We start from the raw sequence: 20525 nt of genomic DNA, 5'->3' as shown, positions 1-20525 counted from the left end.
CGAAGGACGAAAGTGAAAAAAGTGCAAAATACAGGGACCGGGAATGAATTATGTCAGACAAATAAAAAGCTGAAATCCAACTCAGCAGTGGCACCAGGAGTAAATTTCGCGACAAACAAGGGCCAAGATCGAGACAGGAGAGTCTTTCTCGACGTGGTTTTTGCTTCATGGCTAAGTTGGCAACCTATAAATAAGGACCTTCCCAAAACTAGAACGTACTTGGAAGTTTTTTCCGCTTCCACTAGGGCAGAGAGACCAGACTCCTCTCTCTCTCTAGAAACTTCTAGACGTTGCTCCTTCGATTTTCTCGAGAAAATTTTTTCTATGAAGTGAGAGAAACATGGGGGTCTCCTTCAAGGTTGCGAGAATGGGGACGAGGTACAGGCCGAAGTCGCTTGTGATCGAGGATAACAATGGCGACGATAATGTTTTGTTCGAGTCTCATCAGAGAGCCAATGAGGTATGAATTTTTGATTTTTTTGATTAGCCCTATGTTTGTATTGCTTTATTTCGTAGTGTTTTGATCAGTGCCTTTTTGGTTTGTCAAGCTTTTTGCCTTTGGATTTCAATGGTGTTTTGGTGATTCCAGGCTTTTTAGGGCTTGTTTGGTAACATTTTTATTTTGTGTTATTATTTATAAAGTGAAATAAAAGCTGAAAACCTTTTGAAATGGTTGCTATGAGAATCGTCATATTTTTTGTCTCATTTTTTGAAAAAAAAAAATGTTACCAAGCAAGGGAATTCGAAATTTCATTATCGAATTGAGAGGTATATGGTAATATTTTGGGGATTTTGTTTGTATGTTCTTTTTCAATTCTGATTACAGTTTTTGATTTCTTAGGTTACAAGTATGGGTTTACTTATTTGGGGCTAGCTTTATGGAATTGTTTAATCTTTGACTTGGGTTGAAAATTAGTGCGTAGAGTGTCTAATTTACGTTGCTTTGTTAATATTATCCTGTTTTCTATTGCGATTGAGCACGTGGAAGTGCCATTTCCCAATTATTCTCGAATCCGGCAAAGTTTTAAAAACGTCTGTTTTTTTTAGGTAATATCTTCCATCTTCGGTGGTCCCCTCACTTGCGGTCTCAATTGGCTCTGATTTTTCTATGAATTTCTTTGTGGTGGATTTTCATGACCTTAATTGAAGAATTGTCTTTAGCATATGTGATGGGATTATTTTATGAAAGGGAATCCTTAGTAAAAAACCGCTAAGACAGGAAAAATTAAGCCTGGAGTTTGTTGAGTTGTTGCTGTTCAGTCCTTGTTATTTATGATTACAGACTAGAAACTGTAACTATTGTACTTACGAAGTCTTGGTTTGTTCATATTGAGTGTTAAATCTCAATTGCAAGTGCAAGTGTCTGTGGGTCCAAGAGACCAAGACGTGACACGTTTTGTATCTCCTTGAGGTGAAATGGGCTTTTAACTTTTTTGCTTTTGAGAAACTGTAACGATTAAAACCGCCCAATAATTAAGGTTCGAAAAATTTTATGCTATAATTCAAGCAATCTAAAATTTAGTATAGAGTTTAGATTTAATGAAAAACTCTGATTCTGACCAAAAAAAAAAAAAAAACTATTACGGATTATGATTTTCTAAAATGCTGAAGTGAAGATGACACATAGGAGGGTGAAAAAGATGTATTGGTTTTTTTTTCTTTTTTTTTTCTTTTTGGTTGCATAAATTGAAAAAGAGGTTCTTTTGTTCTCTCTTATAAGGCCGAGTCATTTTGGTCGTTAGTATGGGACTATGGACTATGGATCAAAAGGCCATATAAACTAGGCGCATTTACCCACTGCAACCCAGCACGGCACGTAGTAGATGATAAAACCATAATATTTAATTCGTTAATTTCCACCATATCTGAAAGTGCTTCTACTTTCAATACGATAAAGTGTTGTATGTAGGCTTTTTACTTTTAACTTTTACATATAGTTTAGTAGGTTCAGTCTTTTGATTCCATTTTTCTTATTTTTGTGTGTACTATGGAGACACACTGAACAAATTTGTAACCTGAAATATATTTGGTGCGTGCTTTATATGCTACTTGAGCGGATTTCAAAGATCAAGCTGTTTGGCGTAGGGAAATTTTGCTGAGATTGGTGAACAGGTTTCTGATCTTCCAAATGTTTCGGTCAAACCTCGACGGCAGCACTTAACTTCAGATGGTAATCAATGACAATGTTATTATTGAACTGAATAATGTGCTGAGAAGCTACTCATGTACAATGTGCTCTTTGCAGACATTGAGGTGTCCTTTTCATTGAATCTCTTTCCAAATGGCTTTTCTATTGGAAAAGTGTCTGAGGTTAGCTACTGTAGAGCAGAATAATCTACGTACTGTTTTCATTTTTCCCTAATTTACTCATTTTTACTGATTATTGGATTTTTGCTTGATGATGTTGCAGTTATTCAATAATATACCAGAGCAACTGTATCCATATGATAGGGAATCGGAGACACTCATCTCTGTAAGCCTGTTTACGTTTTCTAAGCATGATTTGTGCTGATATTTTGTTGGTTTCGGTTTGAGATTATTTGTCAGGAACTTATCTTTTCATAGATCTATTAAATGAAAAAAAAAAAAAGCATATTTTGAAGCTTTTAGGTCCAACATTTCTTCCAGCTGGTTTCTTATCAACTAGCCTTGTGAGTTAGATGCACATGAAACAACAAAGTATGAGGAACAAACAAGGGAAGATGGAAGGTCTACTTCCTTGCTCAATTACATATATTATCTTAAAAAGAAAAAAAGAGTCCCCCCACCGCCCGCAGAATGGAGTGAAAAGATACCCTTATCCTGAGGGCATTGGCAATGCTTGTCATGTTGAGAATAAATTTCTTTAAAAGATTAACCTTTGGTAAAAGATGAGTACGTTTAAACTAGTTATTATTGAAGGGGGAGAATAGTGTCTCATTGTTGCTAAAACTCATCATCAGTGAGGGGGGTTTTCATTTCTTTTAATACTGCAAGGACATGAATGAAGTGCAACTTTTGAAGCACTAGTTCTTAGTTTTTGTTGACTCAATGTGTTGCTTAGGCTACAAGCTACACTCTCAATGAGATGCCTACAATAAATGTGGCCTTGTTACTAATATGGAAACCTGTATAAGGGTTACTGATTTTTTTTTTTAACGACTACAAGACAAAGCTATGTATATGTTGTGCTTATTTAAATAATTGCTTATGTGTATGTCACGGTTATTTAAATATTGACTCTGTACTTAAAAGTAAGTTGCAGGTTTTATAATTATTTTTCTGTTCTATTTTTCTTTCCTGGCTTTTTATTTGCCTTAGGCAATTGAATACGGTTGGTTACCTGGAGATACACTGGACAATTTACCCTTCAAATATGTTAATGGATCCATTCTATGTCAGGTGAGGTACTCAGCGGTATTTCTATGGTAGTTTTGCATTCTAGGAGACTATGATACATATCTCTGTTATGTTCCCATATATGTATGAGTAATTTTATATTATTGAAATAATAATAATTATTCGTGCCGGTGCCGGTGCCGGTGCTTGTGCCGTTGTTGGTGGTGTTTTATTTGAGGAGAATTTTGTTTGTTTGTTTTTTTGCGGTGGTGGTGTTTTATTTGAGGAGAATTTTGTTTGTTTGTTTTTTTGTGGTTGGAGAATGAAATCGGACGAGTAAAATCGTCTATGGATATCAACTTTACTAAATATTCATCCTTTAGACAAGTATTTACATATGTTCACCTGTTTACAAAGTTTGAACACAATGTTATAATAGCGAAAGGTGGTTTCATCAAATATACACACAGGCTTTCCTATAAATAGTATACAAATATTCAGAAACGGTTTTCTTTAATGTGATTCATATATCTATGAGATTTTGGATAATTACCTTATTCACCTTGGCTAGCTATTTACACCAACCAATAAAGATGTTTTCCTTGCAGATTCGAGATTATCGTAATTGTTTGTTCCATGAAGGAGGTATCCGTTCTTCTCAAAACAATCCTATTGTTCATAGAGTGATCCTACAGATGTGTATGGAAAATGTTGTCAAGGATATTATGTCAATATCAGATGATTCTTGGACCTACAAGAATCTCTTGGTCAGTTAGCTTAGATTGTGAGCAATTTGAATGATCCTCAGCTTTCATCTCTATAATAGAGCAATCTCATATCATTTCCTTGTTCAGGACTTTGAATCCCACGTTCTCAAGGCTTTGCAACCTGATCTTTTTCTGAATCCATTGCCATTTCCGTACAAACATTGTAGAGAACCCCTAGCTAAGAAGGTACGACTGTTGTGTTGCATTTTTTTGTCCTTTTAGAAGTTCTGGATGGTACGAAACATACTATAACTGTCCACACAATGGAATCATGTCTAGATCATTTGTGAATGTTGGCTTTAAGAGAACATTACGGCTTTTGATTGACACCATCTGATTTTGCTTCTCTTCTCTGGTCTTACAACAACAAATTTTGTACTGGTTTCTTTATTAGTGTCATGGCTTGCTGTATTTATCTTATTAAAGCCTTTTTTTTTTGGTTTTTGCTTAATTCAGAATCGCTCACAGATTCCACTTTCCAAGTTTAGAGATTATTGTATTAGCTTTAGCTTGCATTCACTTTTTTACTCCATTTTTTTTTCTTCTTGGTTAAAATTTGAGATCTTTGATAGGTCAACTTGGAAATTGCATGGAGCTGGAAAAGGAGAGAGCAGCATAATGCACGAGCTTCCAATCAGGTCTTCAGCTACTCATCTCATGTAACTGAAGTGCCAGACAATTCTGCTCGACAGAATCCCAACTTTCAAACCAGTCTTGTGCATCAGGACAGAGGAGTTATGTGGGCTAAGGAAAATATTCCAACTTCAGTTCTGATTCAAGAGAGCGACCTTCTACAAGAGACGAACTCGGATTCCTATTTGTTGACATCACAGCCAAGCTATCAGTATCAAGAGAATAGAGACCTGTCTGCTTTGCAAGAGCTGCCCACACCCAATGTTTTTGCGTTTGAAAGAAGTTCAAGTAAGAGCACTTCTGAGCTGACACCCAGTTTGTCAAATCGCGGTGTCAAGGGAAGATGTCGAAAACAAGCAATTCAAAGCTCTAAGAAACAAAAGAAACAGACTGTGCACTGTTCTTTCCAGCAGTTGCCTGAAAAAACAATTGAAATCAGTGCTCCACTTCAGCTACAGTGGAAGGATACTTCGTCGCACCAGCATGTTGAAGCAGGAAGAGATCTTCAGGAAATATTTCAGGGCAAAGCTTGTCACTCGCAATTCATTAAAAATGGTCAGCATGCAAATCATGAAGATACCCCAAGAAATTCACAGGCTGGATCAGCTACTTCTACTGTAAAGCTTGAGCCTGCTGAAGCTTGTTACCCCAGTCCGGAATTGTGGAGGATAAAGGATAACTGCGTTGGTAAGGACAAGAGAATTAGACAATCTGATGGCTTACAATCACAAAACAAACAATCATCACATTTGATAAAGACCAACAACCCTCTTTTGGATACCTCGCGGAATGCTACCAGTAAAAGGAAAAGTTTGGAGAATCCTCAGTTAACGTATGATGGAGGTGCCCTGGCAAGTTCTCAAAACGTTGATTCTCTGCAAGCAGAGGCATCAGCTCCTTCTAGGTGGAAAACAAATCCTCCCAAGGGCTTCAGTGGAAATGTAGTTGATTCAAGTGTTAACATGAGTAATGCTAACATGGCCGATGCAAAGAGTCTTTTAGAGGGGAATCATCTTGTATCCCAGTCTTTAGAAATTAAGAGTGATCCTGTCTTGGAAAGGTTACGAAAGATAGGAGGAGTGACTCAGAGGTACTCTTAACATAAAAAATTACTGGCGTCTTTTTGTTACCTTGCTGGTTGTAATGTGTGAATTCTCTTTTTAATGTATTCAGGTACGAATTGAGCAAGAAGCGCAAACTGGATCAGAATTTGGAGAGGAAACCATTTTCTGATGCAATTCCAATGATTGCATTCCACCTCTCAAATTGTGAGGATGGTATAAGGTCAGAAGAGACGGCAAAGGATAAAGTTTCTTTGTCCAAGCACTCCATGGGTAGAGATAATGTGTCTAATTCTAGAACATTGTTGTTTATACGTAATTCGTCTCCATGCTACCAAGGTCTGGGTTTGATTCATTCATCTTTCTTCTAATGTGTTCGTGTGTATTGTTGTATGCTACCTTTCTGCACCTGACAGTAGTTCTATTCTATCAGGAGATGATAGAGTGGATCAGGTGAGATTTGTCCTAAAACAGAAACTTAACAAGGACACAGTGGAAGCAAATATTGTGTATGGATGTGAAGATGAGACTAATTCCATTGTGTTCAACATCTTGCCAGCCTTTCCTAATGTTGTAAGTTGTCATTAGATATTAGTTACAAGTTTGTCCCTCATCCCTTTCTTAGCTCATGCAATATCTATATATATATATATATTATGATGGCATAATAATTACTTGACAAGTTGACCCTTTTGCTTTTAGTTTATAGTTGTCTGGAAAAACATTATTTTCTGTGAACATGTTGACAAAGTGGCTGGGAATTTTATCATTTGTTTACCCTGTGCTCAAAAGCTGCGTTACTTTCTGTTTGTATTGGTGCTGGTGCAGCTTGTAATTAATGTGTGTTGTAAAAGAACAAGGAGGAAGGCATTTACATCTTCGAATCCTGGATGCTTTATATAGAAGACATCATCCTGTTATTGTTCTGCATGAATAACCTTTTCTCGTAAAATTTAACTTATATTCTGTTGGCACCTTTTAGTGCAGCGTGTGGTTTATTTATTCTGACATTTGTGCATGTTCTTTTTTGACAGCAAACTGCGGACCTTTTTGCTTCCCAGTTCACTTCCGTGGTAGGTCCATTGAATGTGGGATTTCTTGTGAAATAGTTTTTGGTTTTTGATTTTGGACCATTTTTCTAATTTTTTCCCTTTCTTTCTATAAGATGGCTCGTGAAGGATATGACCTATACAGTGATATAGTAGGGCCTATGGCTGCCAACACTGGATGTAGCTCAAAAGGTCAACAGCCGAGCAATACTGTCCATCAATCAGATGTAATATTTGGGCTACCATCGTCCTCATCGAACCCAGGGTTGACACATTACATGCCCAGTCCCATGCCAGCAAACATGTCAGCTCATAACTCCTGGCAACTCCCATTGAAGAAAACTTCCCCTGCAGCACAGTTGCTCCTTCCGGGAAATATACAGTCATCATCTCTAGAGTTCACAAGTAACTGTCCACCCGACTCAAACCTTGACATCGCTTCACAATTCAGCTCCATGCCACTGCAAATGCATGAAATTATGAGAGGACGTGCCCATATACAACCGCAGGTACAACAATTAGTGGCACATCAAGAGCAAGTTCGGCTGAGGAAGGCTATGTTGGGAGGTTCTGGCACGAGTTATGGTGGATCGGGTACGCTTCAACGTGGTAATGGAGTTCAGGGCCTTGGCAATTTCTGGCTTGCTTCCTCTGATAATCTTACAGGCAACGGCATGGCTTCCAGACCTAGAGTATTAGGAGGTCGTATGCCTTCGACTGGAAATATAGGTCCAGAAAACAACCGTTGCAGCATATTGGGTATAAATGACGGTAAGCAGCTTATAGGTTCAACTTCAGACTATATGGCTGCAACTTCCTTGAAGCCGGGGACAGCGGAGGGCCAATGGAGAGGCTCCGTAAGTCGAATTCTGATCCAAAGAAGTGACCTCTTGGCGCCAATGAACAACATGCCAGAAGCGCCGGAAAAACCATGTAGCTTAAGCAGCCAGCAACAACAACTGCTACAGATGTATCAGGCTCAGCAAGAAATGAAGTGGTCACATCAATGTATGCTGCTGCAGCAACAGGATATGGGATTGTCAGTCCAGAATCGCGGATTGATCAACTTAGCTAAGCAAGTGGGCTCATCTTCAGGTCAAGTTAGCCCGCAGCGATATGCTCGATGGCTTCAAATCAACCATCAAGAACCAAACCCTGGATCAGTTGGAAGAGATGGAGAATAGGGACTTTATGGGGTCTCATGGAATAGTGGAGAGAGGCCATGGATGGACGTAAACAAAATATAAATTCTAGTGTGAAGCTTTCTGGTTTGACAAAGGGGTGAGGTAAATACTAAACTTAGGAGGTAGTGATAACACAGACCTTTTTATCTTACATTTTTTATAAGCATTTACCAAGAAGAAAAGATGAATATATATATAATTTTTTTTTTGGCTAAGCTTTAACGCCATCCTTGTTGATTAAAAAGCCAAGATTGGTGTGTAAATGTTGTGTAGTATTTTGCTACTAAGTCCATGTAAATGAGCGATGGGTTAACTTTGAGGATGCATAAAGGATGTTAGTCTCATGCATGTTCACTTATGCGTAATCGGACTGGGTAGGATTTAGAGTGGCGAATTAGGCTCATAATAAGTTGTTTACATGATTATAAGATTTGAAAACGGAGTCATTTTGAATCTTATTCATGCGTTCACTTTCTAAAATCGAAATAAATTGTTGTAAAAGTACTAGTATACTTTTAAGTAAATTTTATGTCTTTGTTTCAACAAATAAATTATGTACTTATTATATTAATAATTAATGGGATGTTTGTTTTCTGTATTCTGATTCTGAATCATGATTCATAGTTTTCTATAGTATTTTTCTTCATAAAAAATACGTAAAATGAGAATGGTTCTGAATCATGATTCTGAATTCATAAACCAAACGTCCACTAAGTATAATTAAGTGGGGTTCATTTTTCAATCTCATTCTCATTTCAGGATAAATAAATAAATAAAAAAGAACTAAACATTGGATCGATTCTCAATTCTTACTCCCATTCTCTAATATTGATAAGTAAGCATCTCATTATGGCATTGCATAATTTTTTTTGAAAAAATCATGTCAATTAACCACCAAAAGTTTAGAATAAGAATTCATATGCGTATCGTTCTTATTTTATTATTAGTCAGGTTAGGAGGAATAGAACTACGTATCAAAAATTCTCCACAATTGTAGTACTTGTAAAATGTGTCCCCAGATCTTCAAATGCAACATTCATTCTCCTGCCGCTCCCAGTCTTGCAAAGCCACCGCCTCCATCCACCCAGCCCCATGACATCCCTGTGATCGCCTATTATCGGTGCGGCCTAGAGATGCGCTTTTTTCTTTGTAGTTTTTATTTATAGCATTTATTTACTTGAGGTTTTTTTTTTTTTAAGTGTTCTTTTTTTATTTACAAATATATGTTTTCTTGAAAAAAAAATCTAAGGTGCTAAAATTATAATATCCAATTTAGTAAAAAATTTAATTATTTTTATAAGAAGATATACATTACATTATTGTTACATAACTAAGCATAAAAAATAATATTATGTCAATATGAGAACTTTTTTTTTTTTTTTTGAAGAGAATGAGAAAAGATTCATATATATAACTAGGTGTGACGATCTGTGCTTTCTTTGAATTTTTCTCTACTTTTCGAGATAATATGATCCTTAGTGATAATTGCATTCTAAATGTCTCCTTATTCCATTTAAAGAAAAGGATGATACTTATTCATCCATCCGGGTTAACTTGTGAAAAGGAAGGTCAAATTGTTTGTGCTTAATGGATGATTGTTTTTTTTTTTTTTTTCATTTTTTTGAGTATTATGTTCTTTTTATTATTATTGATTAAAAGACAATTTAGCAATCATATCGTAAGAGTAATTATGAAATTTAGTCTAAAAAGGAGCAATTGTATAATAAAATAATATTTCGGGTGATTGTGTCATGGTTGATAATTTCTGGCTGTAAAAAAGAATTTTTATGTTATTCATAAAACTAATAATTTTTTATTTTTTATTTGTAAAACTTAAGGTCAAAACTTACATTTTGTAATTCTAAAAAAGTATAATAATAAGTAAAATTAGTACAACCCAATTCACCATCACACCAAGCATAAAATAATTTTATGTATAATTCAACTAATTTAATTTAAGCAATAATTTCATTTTCTTTTATACACCAAATGCGTCTTAAAAGATAATTTATGACAATTTTTTGTTGGGCCGCATATCTTTTCTCATGGTTGGCTCAATATGGATTTTTTTAGCGTGTGGGGGGTATGTTAGGTAGGAGGGAGAGATGGAGGAAAGGAGAGTGGTAAAGAGAGATGGTAAATTCTTTGTTTGGTTAGAAGGAGATGAGGAGGGAGGGTAGATATGGAGGGAGAGAGTCACCCTCTAAGCTCACCATTTTAGATCATTCTATTGATGAAAAGATCCAATCAATTTACTTTAAATTCAAAAAAATAATTTTTTTACCCTTCAAAAGAAATTATTAACAAATAGTAAAATAGATAATATAGTAATAAAATAAATAACTATCATTTATCCTCTCAACTCCTCATCTCTCTTACCAAACAATATAAATAATTATTATAATTCTCTTATTCGTCATATTCCTCATCTTTCCAACTCTTTTACTAAACAGAACCTTAGTCTCGCCTAAATAAAATAATTACGCTTAATTGTGTTTCTCCGTAGCTTAATTGTGCTTCTCCGTATCTTCTATTTTCTATCATAGACACTCTGCCGGCCTTGGCCGCATTTTTATTTTTCGTCATAGACCAAAACTATTTAGCCAAAAACATACATGTGCACATTTATTTGTTTTGGGCGTCATTCTCTTCACAAAAAAACAAAACCCATTGCTGATTTTATAAAACAATTAATGTTAAGGTTTATTTCAATGAAGTTTTTTTTTTTTTTTTGGCATAATTATTTCAATGAACTTTCTTTTTTTATGGCTGGGAAATTATTTCAATGAAGTTGGCGTTAAGGAGAAGTTACATTAAAGAGTTGATTAGTTGTCACGTATTTTTTCCCCTTAAGAGTACGTGGTCCACATAACACACAGCGCACATAGCGCCGTTAAAATGTGCATTAACAAATGCACGTAACATTAAAAAAAAAAAAATGTACGTAAAAAAATTCAGCACAAAAAACAAAAGCAACGTAACGAAATTTCGCTCCAATACTCACACCTCACCCACGTCATTCATTCATCTTCTTACACGTGGACATTTGTCATCTTCGCACAAATACGAAAAAGAAAATAAAAGGACATTTATTTCTTATATTCGTCATAATTCTAAATCATAATTTATAATTCTTTACAATATATTTTTTTTATAAAAAATACACATAAAACAACAATAGTTATGAATCATAATTCTGAATATATAAATCAAACGTGCTCTAAAATTAACAATCATTACAAACGCCCACGTCATCTCAGCCTGCCACGTCATCGGAACATTTCTTAAATAACCGAATGTACATCCTCCACGTCATCACTCGCCCACGTCATCACTGGGTCCCACTTTCCACGTAGATCCCGCTCGATATCTATCAGTTTCTAATCAGCCAAACAAGTACCCAAACCCTAACCTGTGCTTTGCTTCTCAACGTTCTTCTTCTTCCTCCTTCCTTCTTCTGAAACCTTAATTCCGGACAATTCTTGAAGCTTCTTCTTCGCTGAGCCATGTCCGCGAACGGTTCTCTGGAGCAGAGGAAGCAGAGCAACCGATCGTCGATCGTCGGAAACGGGAACGGCGTCGTTTCCGGGAGCTTCGGACACTACGCGACGAGCAGGCTGAGGCTGAACCCTAACAAGGATCACACGCCGGAGAGCTACGACGATCTCCAGCTGGATTTCAGCCCTCTTCTTTTCAAGTCGCTCGAGCAGTACCTTCCTCCTCCAATGCTCGGCGTCTCGCGCGACTCCAAGCTCCACTACATGAGGGACATTCTGCTCCGCTACTCCCCCGAGGGCGAACGCATTCGTGTCAGTCTTGTTTTTATTTGTTATTTGTCTGTTTGGATACTGAGAAAATGAGGGAAAGAAGATAAAGAGAAACAGACGTGAAAGTCCTCGCTTTCGATTTTTTTTTTTGGTTCTCTCACGGAGACAGAGGTTTTCTTTTTTCCTTTCAATACTTGCGAGGCATTTGGTAATGAATGATTTAGTCTGCTATTATTTAGATATATTGTCCAAATTCCAATGAAGGAGTTTGACTAGCTGTTTCTTAATTGAGCAGACTTGAGAATTTCGTTTTGAATCGCTTATTCTGTAATGTTTTCTCATGTTATGCGGCTTGCTAAAAGACAATAGAGAATGTTTTGTTGATTCTAACTTTATTTTTCCTTCACTCACACACACACACATAATTATCTGCATGAGAGTTTGTGGATTAAGTAATTTTCTTTTTGTGACTAATTTCTATTCGAATAACAGGTGCAAAGGCATAGAGAATACAGGCAGAGGATCATGTCAAATTACCGGGTGTGTCGTTATGGACCTTATTGTGGTGAATGCTTGAATTGATTTTTTATTCTGCACATACACTTTTATATGTGTGTGTGTGTGTGTGTGCGTCTATATATAAAGGTTTAAATTGGATTTGTGCGAAGCATAATTGAGGTGATATTGTTGGCAATTGGGTATTGGCATTTATAGACATTGTTTGGCACTGTAATAATTTACAGTTAGACCATTATGCAATGAACTATTTCTAAGAGTTTTGAATTGCCTCTTTGGTTTGCTAGGTCCTCCAAATAGGATTTGGATTTTATAACTGGGACTATCCTTTTTTGTAGTGTATAACCATTTGCCTCCTTTTACCCTCTCTTTATAGCCTTTGCATAAGGAGCTCTATACTATGCAAGCTTCAAACTTCTTTGTACCTTCATTTCTCAAAGCAATTACTGAAAATATGGAGGAGAGCTTTAAGAGTATAACGACTGAACTCACTCCAGGAGTTTATTCCTTTGAGATGCTTCAACCGCATTTTTGTGAATTGTTGTTATCTGAGGTATTGTCTTTCTTCCTCTTTTCTTCCTTGCATTTTTGTTTCCCATTATATTAGTTTATATTATCTTATCAGGTTCTGATTGCTTAGGTCGATAATTTTGAAAGATGGGTTCATGATTCAAAGTTCAGAATCATGAGACCAAACACAATGAACAAATATGGTGCTGTCCTTGATGACTTTGGCCTGGAGACCATGCTTGATAAGTTAATGGATGACTTTGTACGACCTCTGTCTAGAGGTAATATATTGTCATTGATTAAGGTTGTTTGTGGTTATAAAAATATGGTGATATATGGCAAAGGCCTGATCTAAGGTTTATATTCTTTTTCTGGTTTGGAATTTTGTAGTTTTCTTTTGTGACGTTGGTGGATCCACATTGGACTCACATCATGGTTTTGTCGTTGAATATGGAATAGACAGGGATGTCGAGCTCGGTAGGTTCTTACTTACAACTTTCCCTAAACATTCTCTCAGTTTCTTAAATAATCGTGTTATCCAGCTCTCCTTGTCCAAGTGATAGTTCTAGTTCTGTAGTAAATCGAGATCTCTTCTTATTGTTTTATTAGTCTATACTTATACTTTAGCACGCTGTATTAAAATTGCAAGGAAACTATTATAGCTTACTAATTTGCCTATGGCTACTTGATTACAAACGAGCTTACTAATTTAACTTAGTCCTATTCTTTACATGCCCTTCTTTTACCCTTCTTCTTTATTGTTTAACTGGTAACTTCATCTTCAGCCTTTTGTTTTAAATTCTTCTGTTCAGTGAAACATTGCGTTAATCTTTCTTTTGATTTCTTAGTTGTTGAATTAGAGAGACGTTGCCAGCTAGTTGAGTTTTTTTAAGTTTGTAAGGTCGCTTGGTGTGAAATGCAAGAACATAGGATCAAATTCAAACTTCACCAAGGTGGGGTGGGATTATGGGTGAGGGAGAGGGTCACTAATTTTTGTGAAAATTCCAATGAATAAGGGTCGATGAGTTGTGATGCTTATAAAATATTAGTTTCAGACTTCAGTTTGATGGTTAGTGTAGACATGTGCAATTTTCTTCATTCTATTCATCTTTCTTTTTAGAATGTTCATTCTAGTTTCTATTTCTATATCCTGTTTGTACATCTTAAAGCTCTCATGCAAAATTTGGTTTTATAATCTTTTATGAAATCTTAGCAGCTTTATGTTTGCAGGCTTCCATGTGGATGACTCTGAAGTTACCTTGAATGTTTGTTTGGGCACAAAATTCTCTGGTGGAGAATTGTTTTTCCGAGGTGTCCGATGTGATAAGCATGTCAACTCAGAGACCCAGCTAGATGTAATTTAATCTTTAAAATCAGTTTTTCCTTTATAATTGCATTTATTGATTCACGGCCTCCTTTTTTTTTTTTTTTGTGATTAGTTTCTAGTATGGAAAGACCCGATTTTATTAAGAACAGCTAACATTTTAAAGAGGTATAATTTACTGGATGATATTCTAAAAAAATCGTGGTAAAAAAAGAATATTTTGAATTTTTCTTCAAACAATATTTTTTTTCTCTTTTTTTTTTTTTTTTAAATTAAAGGGCGTTCCTTGAGGTGTTTGATTGGATCATTTCAACTCAGAGAGCCTATCTGACGTATATTTACTTCTTAGATCAATCTTTTCAATGCACTTTTTGGAGGCCAAGTTTTCATCATTTGTGGAAGAGCTTAGAATTTTATTAGAACTCAAAATTCAAAAATATTGAATATTAAATATGTGGATGTTATTTTCCAGTTCATGAGAAATATATCAGAACTATGAAGTTAAATAAATAGCTAAAATCCTGAATTCTGGATTATGTCTTCCTCCTGCTCTGCTGAATCACATAGTGAATGGCATATTCACTTATATGATGTAGAAAAATTACTATACCCTTGGAATTTGATATTGAATATTAATTCTATGGATGCTATTGTCCTATTGCTTCCTTGGTGTATTGCTGTTAGTTTTTAATAACTTATTTGCAATTGTTACTTTCTTTTCTGTTTTGCTAATTGTGTATTTGCAGGAAATTTTGGACTATTCTCATGTTCCGGGCCGTGCGGTTCTTCATCGTGGTCGCCATCGGCACGGTGCTAGAGCCACAACATCAGGGCACCGAGTGAACTTGCTTTTATGGTGTAGAAGGTATCTTTATCTCACATTTCTTCTCTACGGAAATGTAGAATACTAGCCCTAAGATTGAACTAAGAAATTGCGACCTCTGAAGCTATAATGCCTCATATATCTCATCTCTATGTGAAGAATACTGGCAGTATTAGCTATTGGTTTATCCTTAGTTTGAATATCAGTTCATAATGGTTCTTTGAGAATGTTCAAGGTTACTGCTTCAGAGGACTGGCCTCAGTATAGAGTTACTCAGTATCTCCAAAATGAGGACAGTTTTTCGTGACCATTCTTATATTAGTTCCATCTCTAGCAACCCTACAAAATGCACAACTCCATGAATGACATTGAGGAATATAGCATATATACAGAATAAAACTTATGCTTAACAAATTAACAACTGAAAATGCCTACCATCCAAAGACCAATTTTTTTTTTTTTTTTTTGTCAGCGTACCCCCACTTTAACTTTAAACTCCTCTAAGCTTGGGAACAGAGAAGTGAATACTGAATTCTAGTAAGCGGAAGGAATAGGTTTAGAATCAATGGTAGCTAAAGAAATATTGATTTGTACATGACGATAAAATGAAAGGAAAACCAGAAAGAGCACGGGCTCAAGCAAGCATCTCCCCAAAAGATAATCTTCAAGCATCCCATCTCTAATTTAGCATGAAATATTATTGAATACCTCAAAAAATTAATTAGTGACTGGAGTTGCTATAAATACGTGATGTTTTACTTTATGCAATTTTGTCTACTGTCACGTAGTTCGGTCTTCAGAGAACTGAGGAAATATCAGAAAGATTGTTCTAACTGGTGTGGAGACTGCAAACGTCAGAAGAAAGAAAGGCAGCGTCAATCGATTAATGCAACCAAACTGGTATGTTAACCATAAATGTGAAAAGGAGAGATTAGAAAGTTTATATTGTTTAATTTGTCTCTTTTTCTTTAAAGGGGAAAAAAAAAGTTTGATAAGAGTGTTGTGTCTGATTTCTTCAGGAATTACTAAAGAGGGATGGAAAATCTACTTCTTGAGCTGATTTATACATGAGTTTTGTTTGTGGAGTTGTAAATTTGCAAGAGCCCATCCTTGAAAAGTCGACACGTGGTCTTTTCTTTTCTATTTTTTTATATCTTTTTGTTGCTTGAGGTCCAATATTGCCTTTTAGCTAGTATTCCTATGGGGGAATATATGAAGGTTGGCAGGTGTTGTATGTCTCTACCGCTGATCCATCTCATAAGTTAGCTGTACAATAAGACATATTCTCAACTAAATGCGATTCTGATTCTGTCCTGCTAATGAGCTAATCACAACTAACATAATTCATCTTTTATACCAACTATGAAGATTATTCCTTGTAGTAACACACACTAGCTTTTAGCCAGTGTAAGTCATTTTCAGAATGAGAATGTACCCATTACTGGATTTTCTGCAACATTTTTCTTGAATAAAAATGAAAAAGATGAAGACGGGCCTTGGCACCGTGGTGGGAGCGCTTGCGTTTGCACTCGGGGTCTAAGGTCTGAATCCCGGAAACGGCATCTCCTTCGGGGGGTAAGGCCGCGTACATATGGGATTGAACTTTCCCCTGAGCCTGTCATAGTACGGTACGGGAGCCTCTTTAGCACTGGGGTCCGTCTTTTTTTTAAAAAATGAAAAAGAAATCCATTGACCATTATCTATATAATATTGACCAACCACAATGGGGTGGTGGTTGGAATTGTTAGGCCTTTAGTTTGCTCATATAAGGTTTGGGGTCCGAACCACCTGGGCGCCTACATTGGAAGGTTTGGTGGAAGGCTCCAGTTTTTAATTTTTGTGAGCTCGGGAGATTTCTGGGTAAATATTAAAAAAATATTTTGAAGAAAGAATTGTAGTTTGACCATGTAGGCTATCATGTTTACATTGTGAAATTGACTCACATTTGCGAGTCTTGGGGACCATGATTGTTCCAAAGTGATCTGTGGAACTGAAGAAAGTTCTGTTGGGAAGTTGGATGACCAGCTTTTAATGAAGACTTTGCCTTTTGACCATATGCAAACATGATTCAGTAGAAAGTGGATCCAACCACTCCACTGAAAGCGAATCTATCTGTTTCCATTTTCCAAATTCTTCTTGAATCCCTGTGGTGGTTTGAGCAAGTAAGATGTATCAATTGTTTTGTTTCGGATAAGAGAAAATGAAGTTTTGGCTAAGAGAAAATGAAGTTTTGGCTAAGATCAAATGACGAGGTTCAAGGTCTTGTGGTAAATCTACACTTGACTGCCTCCGTTGATGAGGTCTAGTGATGGAATTCTCCAATCCTGAGCTCAAAAAAAAAAAAAAAAAACGCTATTATTTCCCCTCAAAGTTTGTTTGATAAATGCATTTGCGTCTCGGCCGTGTAAATTTAAAATCGTATCGTGTTATAATTGCGTGAATCTTCAACATACAAAAAATTGTGCGGATATTAACAAAATATTAAAAAAAATCTACCATTTTTCAATTTTTTCACCTTTTCTCTCTTTGGCGGCGCGAACAAAAGACGGCTGGTAAGGACGTTGACGCTGCAATGACATGCAGCGTGCCAGCCCTCATGAGGGCTTGTTAGTGCTGTGACGAGCCTTTGCCTCGTGAAGGCTCGCGCCACAGCGTTTGAGGCCCATCGAGGGCATCTTGTAGTGCCGCGACAAGGCCCTCCTTATTGGGATTCACAGTGCCATGTTGTGCTAGCATTGTGTGATCTCGCCAACACTGCAAGAAGCTCCAGCTCACCTTATCTTGTAAGTGCTAGTGTTGTTGCTAGCGCTTAGATTCGGCTAGATCCAATTTTGGCTGAGTGTTTCTAGCCAAATCTAGTGAGATCTGATCTGAAAAATTATCTAGGCAAGTCTTCCTTAGAAATATGATGCGCGTGTTTTATTTTTTTAGTGTTCTAAAAAAAGACAATTGGTACCTATGTATGCTACTGTCATGAAAGTAGGTATCGATACTAGGTGGCGCTTTTATTCCACTTTTGAAATGCCCGAGATAACAATATTGAACTATTAATGTAACTAACATTTGTAACTCAAACGTTCCAAAAGTCAGAGAAAGAAAAAAAGGAGAGAGAGAGAGAGAGAGAGAGAGAGAGAGAGAGAGAGAGAGAGAGAGAGAGAGAGAGAGAGAGAGGCATATGCTTTTGAAGTGGCTTAGGTTTTCATGTTAATGTTAATAGACGTTCTTTACTCAATGTCTCCTTTGTGTCGTATCATGTACGTATGAATTGGCATGTCTTGTGTACCTAATTTCCAAAGCATCTTCTAGACTCTGAATCCTTTGTTATGCTTGAATAGGTATTTTGTGAAATTTCTTCTTTGACTATTAGGGGTTACTTATCTATAAAGAAATATTTTTCTTATCGAACAAGATTGCCATTAATTTATTGAGAAATCTAAAACAAGTACTCTTTAAAAATACGTGTATTTTAATTTTTACTCTTTATTATTAATTAATATTTTTTTAATCAAATAATTATATTAATTAAAAAATAAGTGCTAAAAATTTAGACATATGCTTAAAGGTAAGTTTAATAATTTTATCGATTAAAATAATTATTATAAATTAACAAGCAATGTTTTGGCCCAATGAATATAATACGTTGCTTACATGTAGTCTAATCGCGGTCATTTTCCTAATTGTCATTATCATTATCATCAATCAAATTCTATCTGGACCCTTCTAAGAACCTTCATTCATTTTAAATGTGTATTATTGGTTCCTTGAGAACCACTGTGAATTTCGATGGTGACAAATAAGGATTATAATAAATACAAGATTAGAGGGGACCATTTTTCTTTCGCACTTTCTCTGGGACATTCTTATCTTTCTATATTGAGGTAACCGATGCTATTTTGGGACATTTATGTAATTTGTTAATATGAAAAAAATGAAATTTGGTAATATGTTAATATAATATTTTTAAAATCTCCCTTGATCATATCTCATGGAGACTAACTTAATATTGTATAGCTGCAAAGTTTCTAGACCCTTCAAAGGGATATAAGATTAGGAGAAAAATAAAAGGCTAGAATTATGGTTGTTGTACCTAAGAATTAGGCGACGATTTTCCTAATTATGACTTTTTTGGTTGAGAAGTTTTAATATATATCTTGTGTCCTTCATATATGTTTGTGAGTGTGTGTGAATTCATTATTCCCAATAAGACGATGGGTAAGTTGAAGAAATGAGAACATTCATCAAAGAGAATGATTAAATATATATCTTTTATTTTTTTTTACAATTTATCTTTTCGCTTTTAAAACCTATAAAGATATATATATATATATATATATTGAATTTGAAAAACTTTACAATACAAAAGACAAAGATATTCTTAAATAGGTTCGAAAAATATTTTAAACAGAAACAAATTTAGTCTCTAATTAAAGGTATCTTTGTCTTTTACCTTTTTTTTGTTCACCAAATGCGAGAGAGATGAAATTAAAAAAAAAAATTACAAAATTTAATTTTTTTCTGGTAATTATTTCAAAAGGCAAAAGGAATAAATTGTGAAACAATTAAAATTATTAGAGATATCTATGTAATTATCCCTTATGATTAATACTTGAAAAGGTGCCTTTTTAATTTAAGTATCATCCAACCAATATCATTATATAAAGACTACTAATAATTAATAAAGAGAAGTTCTTAGCAAAGTAGAAAAGCCAAGCTATATGGCAACTTACTGCTTCACTTTAGTGTCACACGCACACACACATAATCCCTCAGCAAAAGAAAATGATAACCAATATTCTTTGCTTAATTTTTCTCATCAATTTATAAAATAATAATAAGATCGTTAACCACAGGAACTCATCATTCTTTAAAGACCTTTGTCTAGTTTGGCTATAAGATGGTACCTAAGGACTCTAAGAGCCTAAATATAAATTAATGAGCCTATAGCTATATGAACTTTTTATATTTAAAATAACAGGGTCGTTTGAGTTTTGAAATGCGAAGGGTTGTGCACTGTTTAAGTACTTTATAGTTTAAACAATGCGCGCGCACACATATATCTTATAGTTCATTCAAGAATGAAACATGTACTAATTAATGAATAGTACCTAAACTTATGATACATATAAAATTTCTTCAGCCATTATTTACACATCAAATCATGGCCATCATAGCCTTATTTGGCTTTGCAACTAGTTTTAAGCATGTAAAAGTAATAATGCATAATTCAGATTAAAAAAAGGAAAAAAAAAAGTGATAATTATATAGTGCATCATAATTACCAGATACCATGCATATAAAACTCCTAGAGGCCCTAGGACAGCAGTTTTCTTTCGAAATACTATGCATATAAAACACCTAGAGGACGTAGGACAGAAGTTTCTTACGAAACTTGATTTTCTTTTTCATTTATTTTAAAATTTAGATAAGGTTTCTGGCTCTCCGTATTGCAGGTGTCCGTGTGAACACAAAACCTAGAATTTGTCTGCATGCAATTAAGGGTGGCAATTCATGTTAGTATGTCGTGTTAATTGTGTTAATTCGTATAACCCGTTTAATTAATATATTTTTAAATA

The 20525-nt window shown here is 35.4% G+C and overlaps 2 protein-coding genes across 2 annotated transcripts; both read left to right on the top strand.

Moving 5' to 3' along the window:
* Positions 1–242: 242 nt before the first annotated feature.
* LOC21408524 lies at positions 243–8377 on the top strand. Its single transcript, XM_024165811.1, has 13 exons — positions 243–460; positions 2086–2170; positions 2246–2310; positions 2411–2473; positions 3044–3109; positions 3301–3381; positions 3927–4085; positions 4173–4271; positions 4658–5808; positions 5892–6118; positions 6213–6352; positions 6814–6852; positions 6945–8377. The coding sequence occupies exons 1-13, from the start codon at positions 341–343 to the stop codon at positions 8010–8012; spliced, it is 3363 nt and encodes a 1120-aa protein (XP_024021579.1). The 5' UTR covers positions 243–340; the 3' UTR covers positions 8013–8377.
* A 3050-nt stretch (positions 8378–11427) lies between these two features.
* LOC21408523 (uncharacterized PKHD-type hydroxylase At1g22950) lies at positions 11428–16278 on the top strand. Its single transcript, XM_024165831.1, has 9 exons — positions 11428–11821; positions 12272–12319; positions 12672–12848; positions 12936–13086; positions 13196–13282; positions 14036–14160; positions 14876–14994; positions 15741–15852; positions 15972–16278. The coding sequence occupies exons 1-9, from the start codon at positions 11519–11521 to the stop codon at positions 16005–16007; spliced, it is 1158 nt and encodes a 385-aa protein (XP_024021599.1). The 5' UTR covers positions 11428–11518; the 3' UTR covers positions 16008–16278.
* Positions 16279–20525: the final 4247 nt, after the last annotated feature.

This window comes from Morus notabilis, unplaced genomic scaffold, assembly GCF_000414095.1.
Source record: "Morus notabilis unplaced genomic scaffold, ASM41409v2 Scaffold451, whole genome shotgun sequence".
Classification (NCBI taxonomy): domain Eukaryota; kingdom Viridiplantae; phylum Streptophyta; class Magnoliopsida; order Rosales; family Moraceae; genus Morus; species Morus notabilis.
Note: the sequence above shows the minus strand (reverse complement) of the source record. Positions and strands in the feature narration are given on the sequence as shown.

Excerpts from the sequence above, each read along its gene's own strand:
- LOC21408524 (XM_024165811.1), top strand. The coding sequence starts at position 341 with ATGGGGGTCTCCTTCAAGGTTGCGAGAATGGGGACGAGGTACAGGCCG. Across the intron at positions 2,474-3,043 it reads AATCGGAGACACTCATCTCT|GCTACAAGCTACACTCTCAA; the intron begins GTAAGCCTGTTT and ends TGTGTTGCTTAG. Across the intron at positions 6,119-6,212 it reads TTCGTCTCCATGCTACCAAG|GAGATGATAGAGTGGATCAG; the intron begins GTCTGGGTTTGA and ends CTATTCTATCAG.
- LOC21408523 (XM_024165831.1), top strand. The coding sequence starts at position 11,519 with ATGTCCGCGAACGGTTCTCTGGAGCAGAGGAAGCAGAGCAACCGATCG. Across the intron at positions 11,822-12,271 it reads CCGAGGGCGAACGCATTCGT|GTGCAAAGGCATAGAGAATA; the intron begins GTCAGTCTTGTT and ends TTCGAATAACAG. Across the intron at positions 13,087-13,195 it reads TGTACGACCTCTGTCTAGAG|TTTTCTTTTGTGACGTTGGT; the intron begins GTAATATATTGT and ends GGAATTTTGTAG.